The following is a 15,384-nucleotide window of genomic DNA, read 5'->3' as shown; positions in this document are numbered from 1 at the left end:
TTCTTAACATAGCAAATGATATGATAGATATAAGAAATATTTTTAGAGGTAAGTTATTGTATATTATAACTACATGTCACTTTTCTGTTTTTACGTAATTTGGATGTTCATCATTTCAAATTATACTGCTAACTAGGGATTAAATTTCCCAGTTCAGAAATCCCTGACTGTTAACAATGTGATATAACAGAAACAGAATGAATTTTGAAAAATGGCAGAATTTAGTAAATTACTTCAGAAGATCCAAAACCAATGTATTTAAAATATTATTTTACGATCTATTTAATGATACAATGATAAAAAAATTATTAAAATAAGGATATGATAGAAAATATCATTATGAAATTTTTAAAAAATCTACCTCTAATTTTGAAATATTTTAGGGTGTAACATTATTCTAATGTCGCAGGTACATACGTAAAAATTTCCAAGGCATTTCAGTTGATAGAAGATTCAAAAACTGTTTTCAAGATTTGATCTAAACATATACAGAAACTAAATAAAACATATATTATTAACACATTAATGGATTTTTAATATTCGGGAAATAACATCTTAGCAACAGAGATTTTATCAGGAAACTCTGCCCTCCACTAGTATATAGCTTGAAACATTGCCTCTGAACTGCAAATGCTCAAAACTATAAATGAAACAAATTTTGTAGAAAAGGTATACATTCATAACATATTTGAATTCTTTATTATCAGCAAAGAAAAGATTTTCCAGCAGCATTATATCAGCACTTTTATATATTGTATCAGCACTGCAAGTTATTGTCCAATAATTATGTTACACATACCAGCTGAAAAGTTTAGCAAAAAGGTGCAGTGTTTAGTGATTTAAATTTTGCTTAAAAATTTTTGAAAGTGAGATAGAATTTCGGCATAACTTTTGGAGATAAAACGTAAAGTTTGACATAATGAAAGAGCTAAGATGAAGACTTCATGACAATGACTTTTTCCCGCAAACAAAATACGCTCGTATTTTTGGTTACCCAGCAAAGGCCGAGTGGTAAAGTCGTTGATCGCCCAGGTTCCAATCCCAGCCAATCTGGGCTGGTTGCTTGACCATTTTGGTGGGTTTTTCCCATGTTTAACACAAATACGAACCAGTTTTCCTTTCCTCTAAGAAGATATCCCTTTCTTTAGACTCACAGCTCTTGAATGCTTGACCACAATGGAATAAAACAAACCAAAACTTATGCTTTTGTCTCAATCATACATTATAAGTACTATTAAATACATATAGTTATGACACATTGAAAGTTAATTCAAGAAAGAAGAATCGAAATAAGTAGGAAGTTCTAGACAGCTTTAGCACAGACTGAATTAAAATTATTCTAGTATAAGTTAAAGATTAAAATAAAAGTTTAGGAAATTCTACGTTCCTATTACCCAAATTTCAACAATCTGACTTCTTATGTATTATAGTGAACTATTTTCATGAAGATTTTTTTAGGGGGAACTGTCTTGCATTAATCCTAGACGAATACCTGTGAAAAACATGAAAATATTCATGCAACTAGACAGTTCAACATTATTCGAACTCTTGAACCAAATTACTAATGCTCAGCTGTCTTTCCACTCGACCCATTTGGTGGGCAAATTCCAATCCAGTCCTAATTTAACTTCTGAATGGAAGCCTTTTGCACCCCCTGGCTCGGTTCTTGATTATGCCCATATTTACAACACAAATAAGAAAAATCATCTTAAAGAATTAAGTAATAAGGACTAGTTTGACAGTATGTTGCAGAATTAGTTTCCTCAGAGTGATATCACTTTGAGCCAAAAGATATTCAGGAAATTGGATTCATTCATAACTTCTTTGTTACTACAATACTTTTTGCATAACATAAAAGAAAAGCACTTCAGAAGATGGAAGAACAAAACAAGTTTATAAGGATTACAGTCAAACAAAATTCTACAAGTATGCATACTTTCTTATTAAATACAGTGAGTGCTTTGCTGAAAATAAGATACAGTCAAAAGACTTTAATCCGAACATCCATAATCCGGAATAATCTATAATCCGGACCTCAAAGCTACAAACTTTCTGCGCATGCGTTAACGCATGTGCATAATACCTTTACACATACGCATATGCGTTTATGCATGCGCGTTTAATGTATAACGGACAGTGTAAGCTAAGCTAAAATTATCTAATTATCTATTTCAGTTGTTGCAGATTGCGTTGTTCCTTAATCTTCGAATTGGATCTGCCTTATTATTTTTTGCAGACTGTTAGAGCAATTTTATAAAAGTAAGCTTGAACTTTCGATTATGTCAAATAGAATTTCTGATGTATATTTACTAATATCTAAAGGATCTACAAAGAGAATGTATGTTTCGAAGTCCATTAAACAAAAAGTGGAATTGTTGCAAAAAATGGATAAAGGCATATCCTTCGTTTCTCTAACCATTCCGAAATCTGTTTATCAATTTCACGTTGCTCTGTGGCAAGGGGGGGAAACGCCGCGGCGCGCAATGAATTGGAAGTTTATCTGTCAGCACTATCATCTTCAGGGCAGATGTTTTTATTTTATTTGGCTTATAATTCCTTACTAAATGCAGTATTTCATCTCGATGTATTCCGTCTTTGATATGATTTAAATCAAATTCCTCGTCATTATAAATATCACGAATACATATCAAATAGTTGCAATTTTCTAATTTCGACTATGCGTAATGTATGCTTTACGCATGCGCGTGTTGAAAGAAATGTTTAATAAAGTAAACAAATAAATATTAAGCTCTTTTTTTGTAAATTTTGATACCCTTTAGATAATAATTGCTCTTTATTTCATAAATTACAGTTTCATATTTTTAATTTTATAATTTCTGCATGCCATCTTATCTTACCAAATTTAAATTGATGATCGGAAAAAGCAATAATCCGGAATCGCCGAAGTCCCAACGAGTCCGTATTAAAGACTTTTGACTGTATTAAATTTAGTAGAATGCTTAGCTTACAGTATCTAACAGTAACGGTTAATCTAAAAAATAAATGATCAGATAATTATCAGATATCTTTCAGCACAGCGTACCCACAAATCAAAAGTCAAACAGTTAAGCAATGAATAAAAAAAATACGATTTCCATGATTATTAGATGACCCTAATTTCATTCTACTGAAGCAGACATCATGTAGAATACAAAAGAACTTGCAAGTTAATATATTTTGCACCCCCCTATCAAGCATAAAATGCTCAGCTTTCCGTGATGGTAACTTCCTTAGTTACAAACACAATAAATATTATAGTTGCATTTTCCTTTTCAGTTAGAAATCATATTCAAGTACAGTACAAAGTCTGTAATCTGGACGTCCTTTATCCGGAATGATCTATAATCCAGATCTCAAAGCCACAAACTTTTCTTGGAGTATGCTTTACACATGCACGTTTAATGTATAACGGACAGTATAAGCTAGGCTAAAATTATCTTTACTGATTCTAAGGCATTTCAGTTAATTTTCCAGACTACACTGTTCCCTAATGTTCTAATTGGATCCGGCTTATTATTTTTTGCAGGCTGTTAGAGCAATCTTATAAAAATTAAGCTTGACTTCCAATTATGCCAAAAAGTTTCCTATTCTGGAGCTGCCAAAGGATCACAAAGCGGAAGCATGTTTCGATGTACCGCTTCCGACAGTGAAGAAAGTGACACAGAGGTTATTGAAAATGAAAAAATTTTGATTGGCAAGTTAGTCGGTATTCTCGACATAGCAATTACAGGACTTGAACAGTGGAACTGAACAAGAAATTATGTCTATTTATAGAATTAAAGAGAAAGTATTAGCACAAAAAACGAAGCAACTTAAACAACTTACACTGAAAGAAACGTTTAAAGTAAACAAATAAATATTAAGCTTTTTTTTTTTGTAAATTTTGATACCCTTTAGATAATAATTGCTCTTTATTTCATAAATTAGGGTTTCATATTTTTAATTTTATGATTTCTGCATGCCATCTAACCAGATTTAAATTGCTGATCTATAATCCGGGAAATACCCCTAATCTGGAATCTCCGAAGTCCTGAAGAGTCCGGATTACGGACTTTGTACTGTACTATGAAAACAATATTCGGCTTTCAAGAAGCTTCTGTATCAGTCCCTTCTTTTTATAACCTGTAAATCTGAAGAATTCAGAAATATTTTGAAGTTGATTATAAGTAGGAGAAAACAATTTCTTCACAAAAGACCATAAATTCTGAAATTTTTTGAAATAATCCGAATCATGTAATTTAAAATACACTTTAAAAAAGGGGGTAAGAGCTTAAGCAGCATAATAAAAATTCTGAATTATTATTATTTACAAAACACATATTTTACAAGTTATTCAATCCAAGAAAGCTTACTAGCTCTGCTACACTTTTTTAAACTTTGTACTTTTAATAGTTAAATGGTCAAAAATAAGTATCAAATTATGGCTAGCAGATACTTCTAAGCAACATGTGCATTGCAAAGCAACATAAAATATATTAAACATTTTTTTAAATCTTTTTTTTCATTTAACATAATCGTGCATATTCATAAATTACACAAAATGCAAACTTACCATTAATAGTTTGTTTCAATTTCTTCAACAATTTTGCATTACGAAGTTGTTCCCATTTTTTGATGCACATAAGTTTTTTTTCTTGTTTAGTGGCTCTTTTAGTTACGAGGCATGCCTAGCAAAATAAGATAAATGTGACAAAAACTTAATTTTTTAACACTTTAATTTTAGAAATATGATCATTAAGGCAGGAAGTTAACAAAATTTAACATTTTCTTTTCTCACAAAAAATGACTATCAATATATGAAAAAAGAGCAGTCGAAACATGTATTTAAGACAACATATATTTTAAAAGGATGAAATAAAATATAAAATAATAAATACAGTCAAAAGTCGTTAATTCGGACACCCATAATCCGGAATGATCTATAATCCGGGCCTCAAAGCTAAAAACTTTCTGCGCATGCGCCGCGTTGGCACATGCACACAGGCGTTTTACGCATGCGCGTAAGACCTTGACTACTGCGCATATGCGTGTGCGCAAGTGCAGAATACGTTTTCGCCTGCATGTTTAATGTATAACGGACGGTGCAAGCTAAAATTATCTAATTATCTATTTCAGTTAATGTTAATGACTGCGTTGTTCCTTAATCTTCGAATTGGATCCCGCTTATTATTTTTTGCAGACTGTAAGAGCAATTTTATAAAAGTAAACTTGAACTTTCGATTATGTCAAATAGAATTTCCGATGCTGGAACTTCCAAATGATCTACAAAACGAAAGTATGTTTCGATGTCCAACAAACAAAAAGTGGAATTGCTGCAAAAAATGGATAAAGACATGAAGAATGTGACAGAGAAGTTAGTGAAAACGAAAAAATTTCGATTGACAAGTTAGTCGGTATTCTCGGCACAGCAATTAACGGGACTTGAACAGCGGAACTTTGTAACTGAATAAGAAATTATGTCTGTTTATAGAATTACAGAGAAAGTATTATCACATAAAATGAAGCATCTTAAACAACTTACATTGAAAGAAATGTTTAATAAAGTAAACAAATAAATATTAAGCTTTTTGTTTTTGTAAATTTTGATACCCTTTAGATCATAATTGTTCTTTATTTCATAAATTACGGTTTCATATTTTTAATTTTAGAATTTCTGCATGCCATCTTACGAGATTTAAACTGATGATCTATAATCCGGAAAAATCGATAATCCGGAATCGCCGAAGTCCCGACGAGTCCGGATTAACAACTTTTGACTGTACAAACTGCTCAGTACACTCCAATTTGAGATCGAAAATTAATCTCCCACTTAAATCTAAAACAAAACAAAAATTTGAATTCCGCTATTATTTTTTCCCCTTGCTGTTTCTTCTAAATTTATGACAGAACGGAACTGAAAAATAAATAGACAACCTACTTTCAAAATAAAAGAATTAACATAGCAAAGTCTGCAGTTTTAAACTAAACAATTAAAATAGGCATTTTGCAATTTAAAAATTAACTCCCAGAAATTCATGATACAGATCACAAAATCACATTTTAGGCCAACGGTTCAAAACAAGAGTACTCAATTATTAAAAAAAAAGAAGAAAAGAAAACACAGATGAGAGGAAACACACATTCCATTAGAAAACTAACTCAGCAAAGAAAATAATTATTTAAAACAATGGAATGCTTCCCCCCAATTTGGATGGTCAGTTTATAAAATAAATATTTCCCATGTCTGAACAGATAATTTTTTAGTTCAAAGGAGCTTTTTGTCCCTGAAGGACTATTGTTTTCGTTCTGCGATTTTTCGTTGGTTCACTATAAATGTCCGTTTCACTTTTCAAACTGTTGCCACCAAATGTTAAGAATCCTGCATTATATTTGAAGAAATTACATAAAAAATATGCATAAATGTATGTATATTTTTCACACTGTGATAAAACAACGGTACATACATTATAATCTTGAAACAGTTCAAAAGTTTCAATTCAAAGTTCTTTTTGTGCTTCCACATCCCTCAGTGACACGCAGCACAGGGAATGAAGGAGAACCTCCAGTGTCATTTTTTTCTACAATTCAACTTTTAGTGAAAGAGATTGTATGTGTGTTCTGTGACCTTTTCCCCATGTGTCATACCCAGTTTTGCTTAATCTTTTGATACAGATATACAGGGCTGTTCTATAGCAGGTAATGCAAGGAATGCCTTGTGCCCATATGGCAAATTCAGTTGGCATCCTGCAATGTGGAAGCTGCCTATGCAAGGACAATCCAATATCCAATGGTTTTTTTGCCGAAGGGAAATATTAGCCTATCAAAGGGGATAAACTTTCAGTATCTATTGTTAAACATCTGCTAAATGTTAAAATTAATTCAAAACATTCTTCTTATAAATTTTATGGTGTAATTAAAAGAAACAAATCATTTTTGAAAAAAAGTCATGATTTTGTGAAAAATATAACCGAATAAATAAAGTTTAATGTTTCAGTAAATTGTTAAGACTTAAGCAGTTTCAAAAATATATTGTGGATTGGACCCAAAAAATAGGGTCCTTTCCCACTTTAAAAAACACACCAGGACTCCCTATTAATATAGATCTATTTTCCAAAATAGTACTTGTAAAAGATTTCAAATTTGAAAGGTATCTATTATTGACTGAATGTTAATCCACATATCTCTTAGATGTAAAAATTATAAAATAGCAGTTATGACAAAAAGTGATAATTTTTTAAGATTCCCTCTCCTGGTATATAAAATAGAGAATCATAGTAGTCAAATAATAATGTAATAGAAAGAGCTTCCCCAACTATTTAAATAATAGATGATAGGCACAGACAGACTTGAGGTTGGTCATGGAGCAATGGTTACAAATTTTTTAAAAGTGTTATGAATGATGTGGAAACACTTCTAAAAAAACATAATATCGTAAATCAAGTCATAATCAACAAGACCTGTCATCCAAGTGCCAATGACTTGATTTCCAAGTTGCCAGAAAGACCACAGTGTAAATCCTTGCACGATTACTAATAAACAGCGAAACATTATTAAAGGCAAAAGTTTCCACATGTGATCTCTCTTCTTCGTACTACTTGATATTCACGCCCCCCCCCATCTAAACAGTACCAAGATGATCATTAGATTTAAACTACTCACATAGAGCTTGTGGCTGCCATATCTCCGCAGCTGCTTTTAATATGACATCAAAAGAACAAGTAAGCACTAGCCACTTTCACGGTATAACCCACCGAATATCCACTATTGTGAAACTACACTCCCACCGCTGCTTTTGGCTGCACAAACAAACTCTTATCAATTTTGATTATTCTTCCACGGACATCTTTTGTCTTTTAGGCTGATAAAGTAAATCTAGCACACAATCCTCTCTCATAAAAGTGTTCCAGTCAAGCATGGTATTCTGACAGATGTTAAAATGTTTATTACACCACTTAAGCAATGTTAGTTCCCCTGCCTAACAGTAGATGAAACACAACACTGTCAGCAATGATATTCTGAAACCATTAGTCGAATTGAAAGTTCTTTCTTTGATAACTTTTCTTGTTGCATATCCACATTTTTTTTTTTTTTTTTTTTTTAGTTTTATTCCATAGCCATTTACGTATATTCAGTTGTAAGGTAATATATCAAAGAGCATCCTCCTCAGTAAATTAAAAATTAGCAACTTTTTTTTTAAACAATGTTTAAACTAAAAAAAGACTATTACCATATCATGCAGTTTATCAAATAGAAGTCGAAAGTGAAAGTACCTTTTTTTAATATAATTTGGCAACACTTTTTTACAATGTTTAAATTGGAAAAAAAAAAGAGAGAGAGAGACTATTTATTACGGCAGCACGCGGTTCATCAAATTTATGAAAGTTTCAGTTTTTACATATTTTGTACAAATTGCAATACAGTACAAAGTCTTTAATCCGGACTCGTCGGGGCTTCGGTGATTCCGGATTAGGGTTTTTTCCAAACTATAGATCATCAATTTAAATCTGGTAAATTATAAAATTAAACATATGAAACCATAATTTATAAAATAAAGAGCAATTATAATCTAAAGGATATCTATCAAAATTTACAAAAAAAAAAAAGCTTAACGTTTATTTGTTTACTTTATTAAACATTTCTTTCAATGTAAGTTGTTTAAGTTGCTTCGTTTTATGTGCTAATACTTTCTCTTTAATTGTATAAACAGACATAATTTCTTGTCCCGTTACAAAATTCCGCCGTTCAAGTCCTGTAATTGCTGTACCGAGAATACCGACTAACTCGTCAATGGAAATTTTTTCGTTTTCACTAACCTCTCTCTCCTTTATTCATGCCTTTATCCATTTTTTGCAGCAATTCCACTTTTTGTTTGATGGACATCGAAACGTGCTTTCGAGATTCTTAGGCAGCTCCGGAATCGGAAACTCTTTTTGACATAATCAAAAGTTCAAGCTTACTTTTTATAAAATTGCTCTAACAGTCTGCAAAAAATCAGTTGGATTCAATTAGAAGACGCATGCGCAGAAAGTTTGTAGCTTTGAGGTCTGGATTATAGATCATTCTGGATTATGGACATTCAGATTAAAGACTTTGTACTGTATATCATGAGAGCAGTGAAAATCAAGTAGTATCCTCTTTTTCAGCAATCTTTTGTCCTTTGATAGCTGGATGAGAATATTTATACAAAAGATTCAATTACACTAATGAGAAAAAGCAAATAAGATACATTCTAAGCTGGTGGTCTCAAACTTGCAGCCTTTGAAGCTATTTTATGCAGCCTGTGAATATATTTTAACTATATTTGTTGCAAATACAGTGACTATAGTTTTAGAGACAAAGATATGGACTCAGCCTCATATGCACAACTGCTATTGAGGGGGGGAAAGGATAAAATGAAAAATTGTCTTTGTCATTTTTCTGTCTTTGTATGCTCTTATGTTAAACCATTATTACAATTATATGGGTAGAGTTTTCCACGTTTGTACGGTGAGTAAATTTTGTTCAAATGATCACTGCATGCTTGTACATCAGGCCACATGTCTAGAGTAATGTGGAAGTATATAGTATCAAGCATCGTCATCTTACTTCTGGTCTTAACTTCAAAGAGTTTTTACCAGTATATTGAAATTTATAACTAGTAACATTTGCTTGGTTTTCAAAAACACTAAAATATGGTGTCTTAACAAAGACACCACCGCACAAAGGCGAGAATACGTATGTAAAACACGTGAAATTTCAATTATAAGGATGATAAAGTTCAAGCCGATGTAATAAAGAAGGCCGAGCTGAGAAAGGGGTAGAGCATCGCAAGGCACGTGATCTGGAGAGAGTCACGAGCTTCAGTGATGTTCGTGAAGTGGTGAAAAATGCTTCTATTTCACCTTAAAAATGTCCTATCATTTAGAAATTTGTATTTTGCGTTAATTAAAAGTTCAAAGTTAAAGGGAAAAATACAAAAAGTTCATTAGCGATGATATAATATTGATGATAAATGAAAAACATGAACTTGTGGACGGGTCTTCACCTCGGCTAATGCAAGTGCGTATAGTGATCACATAATGAAAAACAAAAAATAACCCAAGTAATCTTCGCTAAGTATTCAAAGTCCATTACTTAGGCAGAAATGAAAATTAAAATCTTGACTAAAAATCTTAGTTAAATAAGTAAAAGGTAAAAAAACACTATGTACATGTCAACGTAAGCTTCACAAGTTCGGATGAGTATATACAAGAGATGAGTGCAGTCATCGCTGCATGTAAAAAACACTAAGTTTCATTTGCGCCAAACAATCTAGAAATCTAGATTGATGTTTGTGAAATATTCCACGGCTGCTAAGCCAACTTCTAACTTATCCATTATGGATTTCGATGACTTAAATCTGTTTAGAAATTTTTCTCCTTTGACTAAATGTACTTTTATCCATCCAAACAGGGATTGATCATTGTTAGCTCGAGCACAAACTGAATCGTTTTGTGTTTCATTTGAAAGGAGGCTAGGAAAATCTTCATTATTCAGATTTAATTTGATACGATTCCATGGGTTTTGAGCTTGTCTTTTCGCTTTTGCACCTTCTATTGTTTTTTTGATGTTATTGGGATGTTTACTACAACCCTTATAGGATGCTACGTGCTTTTGAGCACAAAGGACACACATTGCTGGCTTTCCGTCTTTTTTCTTTGTCGACAAGTGTATGTTTCATGGAATTTACCGCATTTAAGGCATCTAGCCTTGTAGTTACAGTTGTCCCGTGAATGCCCGTACCGCTGGCACTTATGGCACTGCACGGGTCTTGGTTTTGATTTATAAGTTTCAACTGTGATAAAATAATCCTCTGAGTTTTTGAAGTTGATAAATTTTCTTCCCTTCTGGGCCTCTTTTTAAGTCAAAAACAAAGACTGGAATATTTATTAAAAATTTCCACCTCTGACAGATTGTAATTGGCGAACTTTCATTGCAGGAAAATTTAAACTTTGTAATTCCTTTAGGATGACTCCAGGTTTAGGGTTATTAGGTCATTTTTAATTACCACTTTAAGTGGCTTTTCTGAGCTTAATTTAAAATTATGATATTCCATAGCTTGAGATGAGAGGTAACTTGTTACAAAACGATAGTGCTCAGAGTTATGACGACGAGGGAACCATTTTTCACGTTTTCTGTATAGTTTTTTATGTCTTTATTTTCCACAACTTCTTTAATCATATCCCAGACGCCTTTAAAATCATCCATTGCAATTGCAGAGATGTTAGCTTTAGGTTTTGGGTGGGATGTACTCGAGGAGTATCATCATCCATGTTATCTTCAGATGCTAAATTAGCGAATTTATTAGATTGAGAAACTTCTTTTGTTGAGGTGGCTGCTAGGGGTTGTTTTACAGAGTTGCTATGTGAAATAAATCCCTCACTATCTGTGTGTGCATTTTTTTTGCCTGTTTGGGCAGCTTGAGAAGTGGAAGGAACACTTTCAATTTGATTTTTTTAAATTTCGGTATTATCTTTTTGTTTCTCCAGTGTAGGTGCATTTTGGGTTTTTTTCCATCACTGCTAAGAGAATTTGTAGATTAGAGAGCTCAGTTTTCAATTCCTGTCTCTTAAAAGTGCGGATTAATTCGTTCTTTTTGGAATCATTTGCATTGTAAATACATGTAGTATTGCAGAAAATTTGTGCGTTAACGGTGTTGAGTCTCCTCTTAACTGCTTCAATTGGAGGGATTTCTAATCCGTCTAAACCAGCCATAATCTTCCCTAACATGATGTGTATGTCTCTAACATGATGTCTATGTATTGACGTAAACCAAGCAAATAGTTACCGGTTACAAATAACAACATACTTACCATTACTCAAGAAGATCATTTCTAACAGTGCGATAAGCAAATTCAGCAGAGCTTAAAAATTCTCAACTCGTCGCCACGGGCTCAGCGCCGAGAATGAGTACCGTTGACGTAAACCAAGCAAATAGTTACCGGTTACAAATAACAACATACTTACCATTACTCAAGGAGATCATTTCTAACAGTGCGATAAGCAAATTCAGCAGAGCTTTAAAATTCTCAACTCGTCACCACGGGCTCAGCACCGAGAATGAGTACCGTGGGAGAATTTCTCACACTGGCATACTTGCCACCCTATGACACTCAAAAATCAGATTTTTTTTAAGAAATCGGGAGATTTTTCGCAATGTTAAAAAGACTTTTTAAATGATGAAAATATAGTTTTTAATAATGAATTAACTTTAAATAGTAACTAATTCTTAAATGAAAGCAACACAAAAATACCTTACACATAAAAAACATTTTTATTACTTGCATCGTTTAAGAAAACGAAAAAAAAAAAAAAAACTTTAATCAGTTTTCATACAAATGATATAAACAGTGGCAGATTTTGCTTTCTTTAAGAAAGAAACTTCATAATTTTGTTCATAGCAATTGCCACGTAGGCTTGCTTTCGCTAATAAAAGTTTTTCTAATGTGTCATCACTAATTTTAGGTCTAAATTTAGTCCTCGTTTTCGCAACAACACTAAAAAATCCTCTCACACTCTGCATTAATATGTGGAACTGTCAAGATGGCCAACATAATTCTAGACAATTCATTATATTTTAAAATTTCATCAGCATCTTTCAGTTTTCCAATTAAACTCCACTGGGTGTCAAACCTAGCTGATTTTATAACTTCATCCAAGTTTTCTAATTGTAAACTGCTGTTATGCAGCTGTTGAAAATGTTTCAATTTTCCCTTCCTTTTAGAACTCCTTTCAAGATAATAGCAAATATCAACAATGTGTTCATCCACATTTATTGATAAAGAAGCTGCCCCTTTTTCAGCTGCTAAATTTAAGAGGAGACAGGTGCACCTCATAATCTGCAAATCTGAATTTTCCTTTCTTGAGAGAGATACCTGCAACACCAGTCTTCAAGCCTACCAATACTGGTGCATTATTGGCACCAAGTGCTAAGCAATTATCCAGAGGGACTACATTTTCTTTAAAAGTTTTAATAATTAGCTGCGCTATAGTAAAGGCTGTCAAATGTCCTTCTAAAGTGGGGACAGAAAGTAAACTGCGCTCATTTTCTGAAGACTCCAGATTAAAAAAAGAAACACATTGGATACAGTTTTGAATCAGTATTATTGCTTCCATCCGTAGAGAGGCAGAACGGAGCTGTTTTAATGCAATCAATAACTGAAGATTTTTTTTTCAAATCCATTTCTTTAACAATTGCACCTGTTTTGGTTCTTACACTTGAGAATTTCTTAGCGATTTCACTATCGGGAAACATTTTTCTAAGTAAAGCTGCAGCGTGATCCGATGCATTCAGTGGCAGGTTGTGCCTTCAACTATTTTCCTAAGGCACGTGGTGTACTCACACAACTCAGGACAAAATGACCGAAATAACTAAAGAACATCCAAACAACAGCTTGCTTTGTTCTCATTGGTTAATATATGCCAGGTGGCAGGCAGTGGAGCACGAAGCCCATTGGAGAACTGGAGAACGATGTTTCTGAATACGTATATGCTCTCCCTCACAAAGCAGAAGTTATCTAATTCGCAAGGTTTTGTTTTAGATATAATCTAGAGAAAATTCAATTGCTTTCAGACGTCCCAAATCACTTTTTTTTTTTTTTGTTCATATAACAAAGTATTAAGCCAAGTTCCATAAAAATCCTGAGAAATTTTAAGAATAAGAAAAAGTCGGGAGAAATATATTGTAAGTCAGGGTGCGGTCGAAAATCGGGAGTCTCCCGCCTAAATCCTAGTTATAAAGTTGGCAACTCTGCACTGGTATAGTTCACAGTAAATTTAGTTTGGCAGCCAATAGCTGATGGCGATTCAGTATTCCGAAATTTCTGGTTTTCTTGTTAAAGTTAAAAGTTATTTAGTTGTTAATTCAATATAGTGGAATTGACTGAAATAAATCTCAGGCTAAAATTTAGTACTTACCCGTCATTACAAAGTATAACCAATCAAAAATTTCTTGCAGGTTACCTTTACACTTAAGGGAAAATATATGTAAATTTTAATTTTCTCTTTGTTATCATTATAACTGTGCATGTTTTGATAAGGTGAAAATTAAAATTTATTTTGTTTCATTTATTTAATTTTGTTTTGTTAAAAAAAGGCATTGGTTGCTTTCAGATCCAGTATTCTGCTCTCATGCATTTTGAGTTTGAGACCACCATTCTATGCCAGGGATTCCAAAACTTTAACTTACATCCACCCCTTTTAGGTAATTTTCTGTGATATTTTCATATATACAATACAGTCAAAAGTCGTTAATTCGGACACCCATAATCCGGAATGATCTACAATCCGGACCTCAAAGCTACAAACGTTCTGCGCATGCGCGTAAGACCTTTACGGCTGCGAATTTGCATGTGCGTGTGCACAAAATACGTTTAAGAATGCACGTTTAATGTATAACGGACGGTATAAGCTAACTAAAATTACCTAATTATCTATTTCAGTTAATGTTGCAGATTGCGTTGTTCCTTAATCTTCGAATTGGATCCGGCTTATTATTTTTTGCAGACTGTTAGAGCAATTTTATAAAAGTAAGCTTGAACTTTCGATTATGTCAAATAGAATTTCCGATATATATTTACTAATATGTAAAAGATCTACAAAGCGAAAGTATGTTTCGGAGTCCATTAAACAAAAAGCGGAATTCCTGCAAAAAATGGATAAAGGCATATCCTTTGTTTATCTTTAACGCGGTGGCGGGAGGGCAATGAATTGGAAGTTGATCTGACAGCACTATCCTTATCCTCAGGGCAGATGTTTTTATTTTATTTGGCTTATAATTGCTTACTAAATGTAGTATTTCATCTCGATGTACTCCGTCTTTGATATGATTTAAATCAAATGCCTTGTGATTATAATTCGCTGGCATATCCTTTGTTTATCTTTAACGCGGTGGCGGGAGGGCAATGAATTGGAAGTTGATCTGACAGCACTATCCTTATCTTCAGGGCAGATGTTTTTATTTTATTTGGCTTATAATTGCTTACTAAATGTAGTATTTCATCTCGATGTACTCCGTCTTTGATATGATTTAAATCAAATGCCTCGTCATTATAATTCGCTTCCGATAGCGAAAAAAGTGACAGAGGTTATTGAAAACGAAAAAATTTTGATTGGCAAATTAGTCGGTATTCTCGACATAGCAATTATAGGACTTGAACAGCGGAACTTTGTAACTGAATGAGAAATTATGTCTGTTTATAGAATTAAAGAGAATGTATTATCACATTAAAAAACAAAGCAACTTAAACAAAGAAATGTTTAATAAAGTAAACAAATAAATATTAAGCTCTTTTTTTTTTTTTGTAAATTTTGATACCCTTTAGATCATAATCGTTCTTTATTTCGTAAATTACGGTTCCATATTTTTAATTTTATAATTTCTGCATG

General features: G+C 32.7%; 1 protein-coding gene across 3 annotated transcripts in view; it reads right to left on the bottom strand.

Moving 5' to 3' along the window:
* LOC118181322 (uncharacterized) overlaps nt 1-15,384 on the bottom strand; it is a 104,417-nt gene that overhangs the window by 72,730 nt on the left and 16,303 nt on the right. For all 3 annotated transcript variants that reach the window (XM_085823431.1, XM_085823433.1, XM_085823432.1), the window contains exon 3: nt 4,553-4,667. In XM_085823431.1, coding sequence (XP_085679557.1) covers nt 4,553-4,667 — 115 coding nt within the window. The remainder of the gene's footprint in view (nt 1-4,552; nt 4,668-15,384) is intronic.

Source organism: Stegodyphus dumicola, chromosome 9, assembly GCF_044657685.1.
Source record: "Stegodyphus dumicola isolate Sdum_Otavi_A_Nest chromosome 9, ASM4465768v1".
Taxonomy (NCBI): Eukaryota; Metazoa; Arthropoda; class Arachnida; order Araneae; family Eresidae; genus Stegodyphus; species Stegodyphus dumicola.
The sequence above is the reverse complement of the archived record's forward strand: the minus strand, read 5'-3'. Positions and strand labels throughout refer to the sequence as shown.